Genomic DNA, 17,621 nt, shown 5'->3' with positions numbered 1-17,621 from the left:
TTTTTATGCTTTTCGGTACAGTACAGCAACAGAGTATAAGAATGTTTAAACAAATTTAATCTCTGAATGTTAATAATAATAATGTACACGCGGTTCGTGAATCTCCTAGTTTGAACTTATTGAATGTTGGACGCAATTAAATGATAAATTTCCATGTTAGTTTCAACTTAAAAATTCTTGCCGGGAATTATTTTTAGCTATTACAAAAACTGAAAATAAAATCAAAATTTTGCACATAAAAGTTTACAGTTCCAATTATTTTGCGATAATCCGCCAGAACAGAATATTGATATTTTAGTAAAGTAGTTTTTGTTTATTTCGATCTTATGTTTTCATTGGGTTACTGACATTTCAAGTAGACGACTTTGTGCAGAATGGCTGGGCTGATGACCGCTTTTGCCGCCAGCAACGTTTTTGGGGTAGTACTGGCTCCCCTGCTGATGGACTTGCGACAATCTCTCAACCCCTATCCTTCTATCTTCTTTTTGAGCGCTTTCCTACAGCTCGTCAGCGCTTTCTACACCCACTGGTACATCCAGGAGTCCGTCCACGTCCAACTGGTAAAGAATACTTAAATTTATATTTCATGAACAATTTCGTTTCCTTAATGTGCTTTTCCGATATTCAGATTTCAGTTTGTATATTAATAACAGATTTCATATTTTATAGATACGAGAGAAAGTGTTCTTAACGTTAAGTCACGTAAGAACACTCTTCTCGGCCTGCTTTCGCCATCGTAGAGGAAATGCGAGACCTATGATTCTTTTGCTCGCCGCTACGCTGATTCTAAGGATCTTCATAATTGAAGGTAAATTGCGATTTGGATATCAGCATGTATTATACGTCAGGTCAACTTGAAGACAGTGGACGTAATGAAATCTGCAAGCGTCTTAGTCCAAATTCAAGTTAAAAGCTAAATAACAATTGTAATAATAAGGATATCTGAAATTAAATCATGACATTGGATTTATCAAGAGGGAACCCTAACAAGTGTCAGTTCTGTTATGGCTATAACATGTTTCGTTACTTTTAAGTACAGTAGACGAATTGCTTGAGATGTAGGAAGTTATAAGGACAGGATCGCTTAGTGATCATTCACTAAATAAACAGCTTAACTCATTGTTCCCTGTAATCTTATACTGTTGCTTGGATTAGTAGGCAAGTCCATAAAAACTGAAAGGCAATGGACGTCTTCAATGAATGGTGAAAATCTGCAGATTTCTCAGAAATACTCTGATCATAGGAATTCAAGGTCTAAACTTGCATCAAAGCTATACAAATAGTAACAATACGAGTTTCAATCGCAATCAGTAATGAGTAATCTTTGTCTTTTGAGAGGAACTTGTACCATGAGTGGCTTCGTTAATTCATTCAGAAACGTGAATGGTCCGCTTTGAAAGGTGATCCTTCTTACTTAGAAAGTCGCTTATTCAAGCAGGATTTACGTAACATCCTTCTTCACTACTTGATTAAAATTACAATCTAAGTGAACAGAAATTCGTTAAGTATAAAACCCAAGAACTTCTTAAAATAGAAAATTTTATGATTTATTAATAATAACGACAATATTTTTAATTGTGTCACTATTAACATTCCAAGATAAATTTATTTAGTAAGTGACAATTAATATAAATAGGTACACTTTAATAATAAACTCTGGACACATCATTTTACCCAACTCATGTAAATACCGATACAATGACATTTATATACCTTAAACACATTTACTATTTACTTCGTACGGTATATACCACAAACCTAGGTATAATAAAATTTAAAAAAGCCTATGTACATTTTCAGGTGAAGAAGCGATCCTCTATCTATCTGTGAGGGAGATGTTCTCATGGCAACTGCACGACTATTCGGCATACTTTTGCTTTAACAATATCGTCATAGGTAACTATAACTTACAATAGAATGTGTGGACAACTTATTATGTGTATGATAATATCCAAAACATACATGATGATAAATAGAACATATAATTGATTAAACAGAACTTCTACGCCAAACAGGTTTGATCTGCAAAAACTATAATAGGCTAAAACTATTATCATTGAACACGAAAGGCCTCACAAAAATAAAATTTCATAATTATTGAAGTGTTTGTAAGACATATTTATACACCATAAGTATTCATTATCATCTCCATTTCACATATTAAGAGACCACATGCAAGATTATTAGATGAGAATGGACCTCGTTTCATTGTATTTTCTAAGAACCTTATCGAGTAATATTTCTTTACATTGACGCCTCAGGGTTAAAAACGTTGAGTGCACATAAAGTTTGTACATACTTACTCATAAATACGCGAATGCACTATATCTTGGTTTTGGTGTAATATATCTACCCACTTAATATATTTATTAGATTAAAATCTTGTTAAACGTATTTTTCATAACCTCATTTAACGAACAAAAATTTGGCCTTATACGAAAATAACCATCTTGGATTCAATTTTCCAACATTTCCCTTTCAAATTAATATATGAGTAATGTCCATCTCTCCCAAAACGCATGATGTTCTTAATTCTCTCGCCTCACCTTGACGTACTGAAAAAATAAAAGTTTTGTGAATAAATATTAAATGATTAATTAATAGTTTGTATGAAACTTATCTAGTTTTGCTATTTAAATTTTCACTTAACTAAAGACTTAGGCCTTCTGATGAATAATTTGATAAATAAAATGAGTAGGTACAGTTAACAAACAAAATGGACGGTTTATGTAGTGAAAATGTTCAGAAATTGAACAGAGTAAGAAGTGTTCAATTTACAATAGGGGCTAACACAGTAAAAAGCGTCAAATAATTATTTAGTTTTAAGTATAGTTTATTTAATTTCGGTACATCAAAAGTTTCTAGGCGTAATTAGTAGTACTGGCTCAAAAATATTGGATGACAGCTTCAATTATTAAGCACGCTCAATATATTCAATAAATTGAGTAATGATTAAAGTTCTAGTAGACAAAGTTAATTGAAATTTGAAAGATCTTTAATTTTCAGGAAGTGGGAAGTATTTTAAAGTTCAAAGTGGTAAATACGAAGCCTGTCTCACCACTGGTGTTTATTTTACCACAGAATTGACTTGATGCTTAAAAAAGGAATGCGAAAATGACCGTGGTACTGTAGATTAGGTTGAGAACATAATTAATTTAAGTTTAAGATTTGAGGAATAATTTATTGGAAATGGTACCCACAATTAACGAAGACTGTCTTCACCTTCTGTCCTTGGTGGTAGTTGGAAGAGGAGTGACAATTCAGGACATGGTAAAAAATAACAAATTAGTTCAACTATGGGGACAGGAAATTGCACTGTTGACTCACATTTTTTCTTTCTTACTAGTTACTTCACTGTACTATAATTTGTTGGCTAGGATATATAATATATAAATTTTGAATTTCAAAACATTAAATAAATTTACATTAAGGTATTCTATAACAATTACTATTGTACTTACATACTTCTGCATTTATTCAAAAGTTATATTTTTCACTATGAGTCACTATAGGCAAACCTATCTTGTAATGCTAATTAATCATTTGCTATCCATCCCCACGGCCATTTCTTACTCTTTGTTCTATATATCTCCATGCCTTATTCTATCTCTCGGGGAATACCCACTTTAAACTATCTGACCTCATATATTCTATGCGACAGGATGATTTTCCTCACTCAGTACAGCAATAAACTACCCCATATGATGCCCCTCTTCAGAGCAATACTTTAATCCATGCCATCGTCTATCCCCACAGTGGTAGTTAATATCCCACTGTTATATCTCCCAGTACTATCTATGCAGTAATATCCTCCTTTGTGTTCTAAACCCATGAATGTTGTTCCCACATTAATACCCCACTTTAAATGGTATCTACTAATCAATATCTTCCTGCCGTGTTATTTCTGCAGAAAGACCTTACTCTGCGCCCAATACCTTCTACTATGCCGTAACATGTGCTATGCCCGCATTTATACCTCGCTTTATATGCTATCTCCTCCGTCATACCATTCTGTACATGTTACTACTTCCCCAGAAATACTTTACTCTTTGAATATACCCTCTACCATACCATACAATATGTGCTATCACCACATTAATACCACGCTTTATATGCTTTAATACATCTCCTGAGCAGTAGCTTTCTGTACTTGTTATTTCTGCACAAATACAGACTGACCCAGAATAAAGTGAATGTTTGAAATTAGTAGTGGCAGCCATGGACAGTTGGCAGCATTGCGTGTTCGTGGCACTCAACGAGTGAATAGCCCGCCATTTCAGTAATCATGGATCAGTGGAATGGACTACGGTCAGTGATAAAATGTGTTATTAAACAATGGTAGTTTGGTAGCGGCGTAGAGGGAGTTTCGACGTTTTATAATGTAGGACTTTATGATGCTATTCCGTAGAAACCGCGATAAAATGTTTGATTGATAATTTTGAAAAGACTGGATCTGCCCTCAAGAAGAAAGCAACCGGGCGACCAAAGTTTACCTTCTCCAGCTAACATTGATGTTGTACGCGAGTCTGCCTACAGAACCCACGGTGTTTAATTAGTAAGCAAGTGGCAGTGGTTAGAATGTCCCGAGAAAGTGATCGCAGAATTCCTTATCTTTATTTAAACTTTCATCCGTAATAACTACAAGAACTGAAGCACAACGATTACCGGTTACGATTGGGATTCTGTCAACAAATTATAACAGACATTAACAATGAAATTAATTTCTAAACAAATTGTGGATGTCAGATGAGGCACATTTTCACTTCACAGGTTATGTGAATAAACAGAACTACCGTTACTGGGCAAATACCAATCATATGAATTTATGAGCACCCTTGATACGTTACTAAAGTGACAACATTAACAAAACAAAGTTTGATCACACGGGATTACCGGACCGTATTTGTCGCAAATGAACAGGGAAACAGAACTGTCAATGCTGATCCTTACGTGGGGATGTACGAACTTTTGTTACACCTGCATTGAAAACTTTCCGGAACGTGCAAGAAGCTTGGTTTCAATAAGACGGAGCGACATCACACACTGCACGGCAATTAATGCCATCTGTGCGAGAATTCCTCGGCAACCGTGTGGTTTCACATTTTTGTAACATTCTCTGGCTTCCGAGATCGCCAGTTTTATCCGTTCGTGGTTTTTTGGGGGGGGGAGGGGAGGGGCTACCTCAAGAGCTACAAGAGTCTATACGACTCGATCAAGAAACCTGGCTGAAAGGATGTAATTAAAAAAATGATAAATTACATTAATGTTTCGTAAATGGCAACGTTGAAAGATTTCAATTACTATGAATTAAATTTATTTCCATAATCACTTCTTGTGTGTAATATACTCTCTATGATACCGTACGATATGTGATATTCCTACTACTAAGACCTCATACTTTCCGCAGGAGTGGGTGCCTTAGTTGGAGTATGGTTGTTCACTAAGGTGCTAGGAATACCCAACACCCTGTCAGTTGCCATTGTGTTTTCTGCTCACTGTCTCCGCTCCACCATGATGGCCATTGCCAGCTCAAGCGAACAATTCTACTACGCTTCACTTGTGAGCATTTTTGTCACAACCTCTGACCCTATCTGCCACACAGAATTGAGCCGTATTGTACCACAGCAAGAACTAGGTAAGACACGCTCTTTAACTTTTGTATGTGATAGTTTTGTATTGACTTTTGACTTTTATTATCTAAACTCTCTTGTTACTGAGTAATCCTTAAAATAATGACATATTAATACGTTCTCCTCTCATGAATCAACGACTTGATAAGTCATCTACAGTTGTCTAAAAATATATTTGTTATCTTATTATAAATAGGAAACAACAGATGATAACAGAATGCTCTTCCTCGCTATCATACGTCAACCGCTTTAGCTTTCTTATAGTTCAGACGAGGCCCGATTTAACCACAAAAGACTGCAGTGACAAAATTTCGTCTCCTTTAGTATGTGTCTTAGTGCCATACCGCACACACAAACACAAACCATTCATGGTAATGGTGTGTTACCATTTACCATTATTGCATGGCACGAACTCCAAGAACCTTGCATTGGATCTTCTGGTGTTTTATACTATTAAGTTTTAAGTATGGTCTGTTATGAACACATAATGATTATTTTTTATGAAAAATGGACCAACTTATTCTTGATAAAGAACTGCTGTTAGATTGGTTGATGCATATATATATTTTTATTTATCATGATGAAAACTTATTAACATTATGTATAATTATTGTAGTGTTGTGAATTTTAAATTGGCGCCGTAGTAAGTGATTTAAACTGGAATATTCTGTGTCTGGTGAACTTGGGAGGGGGATTCCGTAACGTGAGGTAGCGCAATAGTCAAATTTTGCATTTTACTTCTAGCACAAACTTTCCACGTTTACTCTATGCTCCAGACTTCGGTTTCCTACTCATGAATAGTATCTTATATCAACTAGCTGTTATCAACGGCTTCTCTAGATAATTAATCGTGGTGTAGACTCAATTATTAAATCGTTATTATTGATTACATGTAATACTTATTAAACTTCTTAATTTCTTAATACAAATTTTTTGGACGCAAAACGTTCTAAACCATCCTTAACGTTATTCAGAGCAGTAATAGTCATTTTATGAAATACAAATCCATTCTTTTCGCGGTATCAGAGTCAGAAGCTTGTACAATGTGATATCCTCAAGGTCAACCAGTGTAATTGAATCAAATTCTTATTTCCTTGAAGTATTCCATTGTTTTCTAAACTGCTTGAAAGTTTTCCATCAAGCTATGTCATAATGTGGAGATTAACCTCAATTGCGATGGTTTTCATAGTATCCTTAGTGTATGGTACTGAGGATAAATTTCTATCGCCTTTTATAGAACTAAGTCTTTTTCACTAGGATGGAAGTTCATGACCACCAATAATGCCACCGGGAAAACTATATGTTGACAAAACGTCCATAAGCATAACCTCTCCCAAGCATTCCACTAAAGTAACACAGAGAAATACTCCGATGGTAGCTGATGCGTCTGAATTCCCCTTCTTAGCTTCAACCCATAACACTGTTGCCAGTTTTAGGTGTAGGATAAATTACGAATTCGTTTCAACATCTGTTGCAATAAACAAACATGATCAGCAATTATCACAAATAAAATATAAGTATAAATAATGTCATCTACATGTTAAAAAAAACATATAAATAAGCATATAATATGTAATCATTGCCACTTCATAGCAGAAATAACTGATAACCAGCATCAGAATAGCAACACCGCCTCAAATGTCATCGGGATATTTTTATATGGGTTACAATAGTAATCGTTCTTACCACCTACCAGTGGCCTTAAAACTAATTTATTAATAAATAAGTTACAATAATAATATATTTATTGAATTTTTTTCTCTATTTTACAATTAATCGTAATCGTCAAATCATACTTTACTAAAAAGAACCCAAATCTACACATACACTTAAACTTACATTGCATAAATTTACTCCTGCAACAGGCACACTAACTCAGATACAGCATCCTTCAGAAATCCCTTGACTCATCATAAGTTCATCAACTAAATAAAACTCTTTATACAGACACCAAAAGGCGTTTGAGATGAGTTCTGAGTTTGGTTATCCTGAATCCAAATTGTTTTGGATTCAAAACTTCTTTTTTCAGAAAGCTTACAAGTCTTTCGTAGAAAACTTTTTCACAACATTTCCTTAAAACAGGAAGAATTGAGATTGGACGATAATTGCTTGTGAGGCTAGGATCGTCGTTTTTGAAAATAGGAGAGACTTTGGCTGTTTTCAAAAGGCATGGAAAAGTTCCTGTTTCAAATGATAAATTTATCGATTCCGTGAGGTCTCAATATGTGCCGATGCGACGTTTGTGTAGCCACACTGATATTCCGTTGCCATCACCTGATTTTTTCGTATTTGGTCTCTGTATGCCAGTGGCATGGATGCAACCAGCAATTGTCACGTAATATTTGTGTCTTTTGAGCAAAGAATTCAATGCAGCGCATAATAAAAGTATTGATCGAATTCATTTACCATTAGTATTTGGTCTTCAACAATTTTGTCCTCAATTTTGATTGAAATTGATTTTTATTATTTATTTAGATTTATTTCTCAAGTAAAGGTTAATAATAACTTTCCGTGCAGCTTTTTAAACATTTCCACAAGGCTCATGTATCATAGGTAACTTGCATGACTTTCCTATACATCTTCCGGTACGTTCTAAATAAATTTTGAAGTTCTCGTTTGAGCTTTGATGAATATTTTGTGGGAAATTGACCTTTCCTCGATAGGAAGATTTGCTTTGGTTAACGATGAAATTTTGTTTGTTTGTGGGTTTTATTGTTTTTCTTTAATTACGGGCAAGCAATGTCCAAATAATGTTTGAAGCCCTGACTGAATGCTCGATACACATGGTTTAAATCTTCAAAGTGATTTAAAAATCTTCACGACTTGTTTTTTAAAATATTCATTTAAGTGCCAATTTTTTTTTTTTCAATGAACAGCCCTCAAAAATTTGTATTTAACATTTTATTTATCCGGTTTGCACCTATGACCCACGACTTCTTGCGCAAAGTGATCACAGATCGTGTCAGGAATATTGGTTATCACGTTGTCGATGGCGATAATCGTCGTAGTGGTTATTCGTGTTGGTGTGTTTTCGAACAAATTTAAATTTAAGGAGTTAAAGATATCGCGAAGCTGCTAAATAAGGAGGTCGGCTTGGCCCATCAGAATAATATTGAAGTGACTACGGATTAAAAATTTCTTTAATTTATAAAAGAATTAATTTAAAAGCCTTTCGAGATTTTCAGGAAGAAATTGCTGACGATTGAGGATCTATCCAATCCAATAATAAATATGTTTTCACTTGAATTCTACGTAATTGTAATACCATCGATCCCAAAATTAAGTGTAAGCTGTTAATTTTAAATGGTACGGCCTCATCATGGATTGGGTGGTCCGGATGTGCGGCAGGTTGGCCAGGACAAGTTCGGTGTCAGCTGAACTAGTCGCGATGTAGTCCTCCAGGCCAGGGCCGGGGAGAGCTGGCCCTGCTCCAGGCAGCGATATAATGTTAAATTATATGTTAAATTATTACGCTGCCAGTGATCAGTATCTCCCAGAAGGGCTCTGTTTAAACATCACGCCTGCGCCGGACACGCATAGGGCGCCAGCTGAGGTACCCCGGCTGGAATATTGAAATCTTTCGTTTTTTAATACTTCCATGTACAGGCGTTAGTACAGATGAGATGTTTTTCAAGTGTAAGTATCTTATATTCATTTTGAAGGTTTATTAGAATTTACTAAAATTAAATTTTACTCACGGCTGAGCACCGCTGAACCCATTGCAAGAACAAGTCTCTAGCTGAAACTTCAAATCTTGTTTTTCGGCCTTAAGAACTTCAATGGTTGTTTTAAATGAGTTTATAAGCTCAGCATGTTTTTATACGACTCTCCCGATAGACTCCACTGCACGCTGGAGTCTGATAAATCGGACGCGGGGTCTTCTGATGGGCTGAGAGTAGGGGCGAACAGTCCAGCGGTCAACTCTTTGACGCGTTGCAACGTACTTGCAGGAAATATCTCATATGTGAAATTCAGCAAAAATATGTCCAATTCAATGGTATAGTTCAAAAGCTTATCGTTCTCCCTTCTGAGTCTTTCAATCTCAGTTTGTAGCGGGGAGTTCTCCATTGTTGGGTTTTCTGGTTTGTTGAAGGTAGTGCTGTCGTCCAATCAGGTCCCGGGCAGGGTCTGGAATTGGCAGGAAGGAGTGTGGCGGGTTCAGGTCTTGAATTGAAAACACCTCTCCTTGAAATAAATTAAATATATCGGAATTAATAAATAAATCAAAACAATTTTTTAATGACAATAATAGGCTAAATAATGATAAAAATAAATATAATAAAATGCTGATAATCAACAACCAATAAAATATAAAAGTTACAACGATTTAAAACTGGTTTTCTCATTAATAAAAAGTTGTGTTAGGTACTGAGAAACGAACCGATTGTCTTAATTATCACTGCTTAAGGCGCTACCGAAACCATGATATAAGGTTGGTTAATACCAGTTGATAAAGTTTGGCGCTCCCTAGTCGCGTCAAAGGGCTTGGTAGTTGTAGTGATGTTACAAGTCTAACCTTGTAAGCTAGGTGGTGAGCTCTTACAGTAACTACTTATTTAAAAAAGAAAATAGCTTTGTCCTCAATTAATTAAATTTCACACTAGTTAATCTAATTAGTGTTTTGTATATTGAAACCGTCACTGTTATTTACTTATTTATTTATGTAACGTATACATTTTATAAACGAACATATTTTATACATTAAACATCATTTTGACACCAATATCTGCATTTCTTTAATTGGCAGTCTAGGTCCACAGGCTTAATTATTCTTGAAATATGAAATACGCTTTTATTTACGTGTCCGGTTACCAAAAGTTTAGAAGAAAGTATTTTAAATTGTAATATGTTCCTGTATTTGAAGATACTTAGGTCCATATAAAACAAACAATACCAATGATTTTCGTATATATTTTTCGAGTTATTTTATTAAGCAAGTAGGATTTTAAATAGTTTATACAATAGAATTACAAAAGGAAACCATGCTAACTTAAGCGTAAAAGACCTTTTCATATTTGAAATCGGTAATTTAAATCAATTGTACTTTTAACCTCAACGACGCATTGGGTGTTATATTCGATAATGTAATTTGTTTTTATTATGTTTTGAGCATGTCGATGCTTTAGTATGTAAAATACTATGATTGGATAAAATCAAAATTATTTAGTTTATGTACCATAGAGTTGATCCGTCATAAAAAACGAGCGTTAGCGGGGCCAATCACCTATCTATATTTTTGGAGAAATATCTCATCTATAGACTTTAGATTTTGTATAAAGCTTTATTTATATACTAACAACACTGAGTTTAATTTTATTCATAAAGTAAAAAAAATAGTGGAAAGTAAATGGTGAAACTTGGTTTTTTTTTTATTCAGTGCACTCATGCATTTAAGTACCCTCCTAGCTCACCCGAACTGTTATTATTTAAACGCTGTTATAAAACTAAAACATAATGATAAAATATTATGCATACAATCTCAGCAAAGTATGTCACACGACACGTATTGTGGTATCCTCCGACCTTGTATATTTTTAATGTTGCTCCTTTTGAAGATAATAGAGATGAACCTTGCGTAAAAATATATCTGTAGAAATAATCGTAACAAAAGTGTTGTTCTCACATGCATTATGCTATATTACGCTCTGATATAATTACTCAGTTTTATATTGTGAAGATAAACTTTTATATTGTTCTTTATCTCTCAACTTTAGGTAAAGTATTCGCTCTCACGTCTATCCTCGAATCTTTCACTCCGATTGGAGCTGCACCCCTCTACACCTTCGTGTACCGGAATACTTTCCTGCAGGTCCCAGGCGCTGTCTTCCTCGTGTCCGCCGCCCTTTCCATCACTGCTGTCCTGATGGTCTCGTAAGTCAAGCTTCAACAGATCATTATCATCTTCCGATATCTATACGACAATGCTTGTTTATTTAAAATGTATATACTTTTGTCATAAATATCGTACACTGCACCAGATAAACAAAATAGACGTTTCAAGTTATCGTATTAGCTCTTTTTTCAACGATTAGTTTGAAACACGTAATACTTTCTCGTGTATATTACGCATTGTGTTTCTTGATTTATATACGTTTAAATTTATATTAGCATAGGTAGTAGGGGTTATCAGCAGTTTAGAGTGTATGGAGAATGAAACGATCTCAGAAAATACCCATGGTTATTAGAAAATATGCCAAACATAAATTAGCTGGATGGCAAAAAATGTTTGAGAAAATTAGCATGTATGGATTTTTCAAATATTTCTTTCTTTAAGCCCTCCTCTTTCCTACATTGCTGTCTGAAGTTTTTCACCCATGGGACCTATGATATTTGTACTCTTTACAATACTTACCAATTGTTTTCAACGGTTGGCATTCTGAGTGTTCTAAACTCGCAGTTTGTCTGTATTGATTGGATTAATTCTCGGTACTTCATCTTTAAATAATGATACATATGTATTCAAAACAGTAAATACAATATGGAAATTAGACGGATTTTGAAAAATTTCAATATATTATTGACCACAGAGGCATTTTTTACAAACAAATTTGAATAATCTTAATCCTTACGCGGCCACTGTCATATCTAATGTCAAGGTCCTCCTAATCACACCAGACGAGCCACCTTCAGTAAATCGAAAATGAATGGTCGCCTGATGATAGCTCCTCGCAGCAAGGCCGAGATATTTTATGAACATAATAGATGCGAACAATGTTCCGAAGAAGTTGAACAGGAAGATTTTGATATTAGTTAGATTTTAATACTCATTAAATAATATGTTGACTAGGAAAATGTATTTACGATCTTAAAAGCGCTTTAATCAATCTAGTTATATGTATTTACCTGTGAAGACATCATTTTTTTCGAACATTACTCATCGTCCAGTGATCAGCGGAAATCGGTATCACTATGTTTCCAGATCTGCAATCTCATCTCTTTCTCAGGTGGATAACTGTAACCTAACACATAATTACAATCTAGGTTAAAATAAACAAATTATGCCAGAGCTTTGTGGCACGCATAAAAGCAGGAATCACAACAAACATGTTGCGTGTTAACTCCATGCACATTATATCTAAAACATGCACTTAATAAAAAGAAGACACTAATTATTAAAACTGAACTATAAACACAGGTAACATAGGTCTGCACTGCACAGCCAACTATTGACAACTGACTAGAGGCAAATAGTAAATGGCAATCATCACGGCAGAAACAAATAGCAACAAATCAAAAACGGGGTGGAATCATTTTATATCATTAATTCATTCTAGATGAACTTCTGAAAGCCATATTGTGATTACATATTTCCGCGCTTGCGCGCGCTTGTGTGTGTGTGTGTGTGTGTGTGTGTGTGTGTGTGCGCGCGCGCGCTCGCGTGTGTGTGTGTAAAAATCATATTCAAGATAAAAATATCTTTAATCCTCTTTTTTCAAATGTCAATCTCGATATAAACAGAAATTAGATAAAGCATTTAAATTTAGACAACACAGCAACTAAACACTAGGCTACAGTATCAATACAAATCAAAATCAAATTAGTTTTATTGCAGCGACAAACATTGTATAGCAAACGGCATATAATTTAATACAAGAACTACAATATCGTAGGACTGAATTAATTATAACACAACTACTGCGCTTAATAATTAGAAACAAGATGCCGGAGTTAAGTGACGAGGGTGGAGGAAGGTTCTTGTTATTGTTCAAATAATCTACTTAGTAGATACCGCAACGCATATATTTCTCAATTTTCGTTGTTAAGTTTCCCAATGAATATCTTTACTAATAAAGAATTTCTACCCAAGATAAATGAGTTATACTAGTATTTGTGATAAACTTTAATGTGATGTATTTAATGTAAATGCCGCTCCTTTATTGATAACTTTAGTTTAACAATATTTAGAAATTATATTGTTTTCCTTATTCAGTGTTTTTTTATGTAATTAATATATATATATATATATATATATATATATATTCTTTTATTAAATGTACGTTGCTTATTTCATTAGATGATATGTATTTTTTTGTAAGTATGCAAAACTTTTAGTTTCAACCTAAGAGAGTTTTCCAAATTATTTTTTTAAGTAAATAAATATTTAAACAGCAAGTTGTAACGAAAATAATCAGGCGCGGGATTGATCTTCGTTTTTTTTCTTTTTTTTAGAATTGTGTTTCGTCATCCAGAAATTTGTAATGGAAGAGTGCTACCCAACATGCTGCCTGGAAGAATTCAACGAAGAGCCTACTGAATGAAATAACTGTGATAAAGGATACAACATCCATCTGTACACAAGTTGGACAAATGTTATTTACATAATATAGAGTATCTACTAATTTATTTTAATAAAATAAATTTAACAATTTTACTTCACGTATTATTGTATAAATATATTATGCGAATTTGTTACTAATTACTTATAAATTAGTAACAAAATCTTTCTTGTAAATTGTGTATCTGTAAGTACGCAAGAATTGTGTTTTGAAGGCCTGTAACGAACTTGTTATTCATGTTAATGGCCAGTGCAATCCCTTGCGGTAGTTTATATGTGAGCTAAGCCGTTCCATTCGCGGAACCGTTACCGCAAGTTCGCAACAGCCGTGGAACGTTTTCGGCAAACAATTCCGTTGCAACGGAACGCTAAATCCATTCAGTTGCGTTTCCTTTTTAATTATTAAACAGACTATAAGATTATATTGCATGCAAATGCTCAAATCTGTTGCTACTTGAAACGCGATTGTGCTGTAGCGGCAAATGAAATAAACAGTGATATATACTCTAAACAAATAGGCAAATAATATTACTCTAAACAAAAGATTTATTATGGTAGGTTTATTTACAAGTCGTCAAAAAAAACTAGGTTTACCAAACAAATTTCTGCCACACAATCCCCGTAAGGTTGCAAAGTCTATTCCCTAAAGACAAATGTCTCAGCGACTGCGTTACGTCATGTGGCGTTGGCATATCTCGGTTTCACTTCTTTGCAAAAAAACCAATTAATATGTTGGTGGTTACAATTTTGTTAATTTTTAGAATCCACTTTCAAATTAAAGTGATGTATTTATGCATCATGCATCATGCATTATGATTTTTACAAAATTTATGCAAAATCGTTTATAATGCAAAATTTGTATTAGGGTTTTTGGTTAAATATTACAAACCGCATTAAATATGGTACATTAAAAATTATGTTATAATAATGTATAGTTAATTGAATTTGTTTATTCTGTGGTTTTTTCATTACTATTATAATTAACCACAATATCATGCAAAACTGTTTCAATTTTAAACTTTTTTTGTCCTTTTATCTGTTGACAAAATCATTAAAGCGGTACAGTTTTTCATTTGACCCAGAGGAACCGATATACCGAGTTTCAAGTCTCTAGAATCTTTGTATTAAGACTTGTCAGGCAGACGGAGAGACAGAATTACACGATTTTAAAAAGGTCCTTAGTAAAACATATTATTGCGGTTATCTCATCCTTCCAGTTTTCGTTCCAGTATTCAATACCAGTCGAGAATCCGTTTTACCGTAGCATCCATTGCAACAAAGCGACGTAACGGTTTTATAGGAATATTTTATTACTTTTCTGTTGCGGTTTCACAACAGTTCCAGCTACAGAGCGTTGCAATGGAGCAGTTTCTGTTGCATCGATCTACATCTACCTTAATTTACTCATACACCGGTTTTATTGTACAAATAGTTTATATCATTCACGCATACTGATGTATAATGTCTTAAATAGCAATAAAGCCATATAAAATTAACTATTTACTTATTTTTCACCTTCTTTTCTGGTATATATTAGAATCTATGTTCTTTTCATTCTAAAGGTATTACTTGTATTCAGAGAATTAAAAAAAGGCGAGCATCATACAACGTGTCGGTTTTTGAACACTTTGAAATGTAAACTTGTTAATAAACACTGTATAAACAAACAAGTCCGTCTGAACAGGGACTGAGTAAACGTACAAAGGGACTTAAAGGATTCCTGGACAATGAAAACAAAGGCTGTAAATGGGATTATTCCAAGCGGATCCTTAATGCTTCTGCTCCAAATAGGCCACTCTTTATATACTCTCTACCCACATTTCTGTGGTGCAAGTTCTACTATTTCTTTTTTTATATAAGTTGTTAGATCGCGTTGGTGGACGAGTATAAAATTATTGTTCTCTAAAATGGGGTTTGTAACTATCAGGTGTATTGTTATTAGTATCTAACGTTGGGTAACCATTGAAAAAAATCAGCAATTGAAGTCCACCACGTTTTGGAGGGAATTAAAGATTCCTACAGTTTAACCACGGTCCTACATTAATTATGTGTATGGCTAAGTATAGCGATATAAAATATACAAATTTATTGAGGTTAATACTTCTTGTCGGGAAGAACTCAATGTCTTTCATTAATCGAAAACGACAATATTTCAATTCAATCATACTTTAAACTAATATTTAAGTTTTGAATATTTAAGTCACTATTTTAACCTATATTATTTTAACCGTTATGTAAATGTTGATAACCATTTGCGTTACTTATGTCTCCAATTATATAGCTTTTGAGATTTTTATTTTTTTCGAAGCCGGTTTTTTACCTCGTACAGGTATTGATGGTCAAATTACACTATTCTTATGTAGAATCCGTTCATAGAATTTCTGTTATATGTATTGTGGACCGGACCGTTATTGTGGCACTATGAATGAATATTCAGTCATTATAAAGCCGAAAAATCATTGTTCTTCAAATATTTAAAGATAATGTAGTAACCTAGTCTGAATTGTAATCATTTTTACAAGTACCACACATTTTTTAGTCAAAGTTATAATTTTCCTCTTTAAAAAACACTGCCACAAGAGTGTTTCTTGTATGTATCGTATGAACACTTTAACTACTAATAGTCTTAATGTGTCATAATGCGAGTGTCGTCACATAACACAACACTGTACCGCTCGGTAGCGAACGTGTTATAAAACATGCATTTCTGTTAATAGCTGGTAGTTTCCGAGTATTTATTATTCAAACAGTAAAAACCAACATCAGTTTTAAGTAACAGCAGTTTTTCTTTCACTTTATTTCCGTCATGTCGTAAAATTTGATCCGGATTTTTGAATACTAGTAACACCTTTAGACTCAAGTATATCTGTTAGTGAAAGTGTTCACAAGTACACCCTACTGGAAAGTTTCACAACGCGTAATTAAAATCTTAAGGTAAGTATAAAATATCTTTTACATATTATATTTTCCAGCCCCAAGCACTTTTCAGTGGGTCTGACTACAGCAATCAATGCCCAATCTGTATTATTAAATACAACAGGATCATGTAACAGGTAATTTACTTTTGTAATATATAAATTACTTCATGAAATTAACATAATCTATAGCTACAAGCCGAATTCGTTGGAATAATCAATAGATAATGGCCCTATACGAGGAAACCGTAGTGCTCAAAATGGATGGCTTCAAAAAATTTTGTTTTTAGTTATCGCTAAAAAAGTAAGTTTTTACAATTCTAATTTTAAAAACAAATATACAATATAAGTGTAGATATATATATATATATATATATATTTATTGAAATTATATGTGTATTTATATATATATATATATATATATATATATATATATATAATATATAGTATAAATAGATAAATTGTATGGGGGGTGGGGGGGGGGGGGGGTGGGGGGGGGGGGGGGTGGGGGGGGGGGGGGGTGGGGGGGGGGGGGGGTGGGGGGGGGGGGGGGTGGGGGGGGGGGGAGGGGTTAGCTAAAGGCAAAGAGATTAGCTAAAGTTATCTTCAGGCACAGTTATTGGGCAATTCGAAAGACAGTTCGTACAGCCGCGGGAGCTGTACTGTAAAGTTGAAGTAGTGGAGACCCACACCTGGACACATAGCACTTTGGAGAGGTGGAAAAAGGGGGTTTTCATATGTTAACTTCTTAAAAAGGGAGTTTAAGAGGTACTTATGATTTATTGGACAGCCCAAGAAAAC

The 17,621-nt window shown here is 34.2% G+C and overlaps 1 protein-coding gene across 2 annotated transcripts in view; it reads left to right on the top strand.

Moving 5' to 3' along the window:
- Positions 1 to 15,401, top strand: part of LOC124357260 (proton-coupled folate transporter-like) — a 50,827-nt gene extending 35,426 nt beyond the window's left edge. For both annotated transcript variants that reach the window (XM_046808833.1, XM_046808832.1), the window contains exons 5-10: positions 374 to 560; positions 670 to 808; positions 1,801 to 1,896; positions 5,408 to 5,635; positions 11,345 to 11,501; positions 13,800 to 15,401. In XM_046808833.1, the coding sequence (XP_046664789.1) occupies positions 374 to 560; positions 670 to 808; positions 1,801 to 1,896; positions 5,408 to 5,635; positions 11,345 to 11,501; positions 13,800 to 13,884 (892 nt within the window). In that variant the 3' untranslated portion in view covers positions 13,885 to 15,401. The remainder of the gene's footprint in view (positions 1 to 373; positions 561 to 669; positions 809 to 1,800; positions 1,897 to 5,407; positions 5,636 to 11,344; positions 11,502 to 13,799) is intronic.
- The last annotated feature ends 2,220 nt before the right edge of the window (positions 15,402 to 17,621 follow it).

Source organism: Homalodisca vitripennis, chromosome 3 (assembly GCF_021130785.1).
Source record: "Homalodisca vitripennis isolate AUS2020 chromosome 3, UT_GWSS_2.1, whole genome shotgun sequence".
Lineage (NCBI taxonomy): Eukaryota > Metazoa > Arthropoda > Insecta > Hemiptera > Cicadellidae > Homalodisca > Homalodisca vitripennis.
The sequence above is the reverse complement of the archived record's forward strand: the minus strand, read 5'-3'. Positions and strand labels throughout refer to the sequence as shown.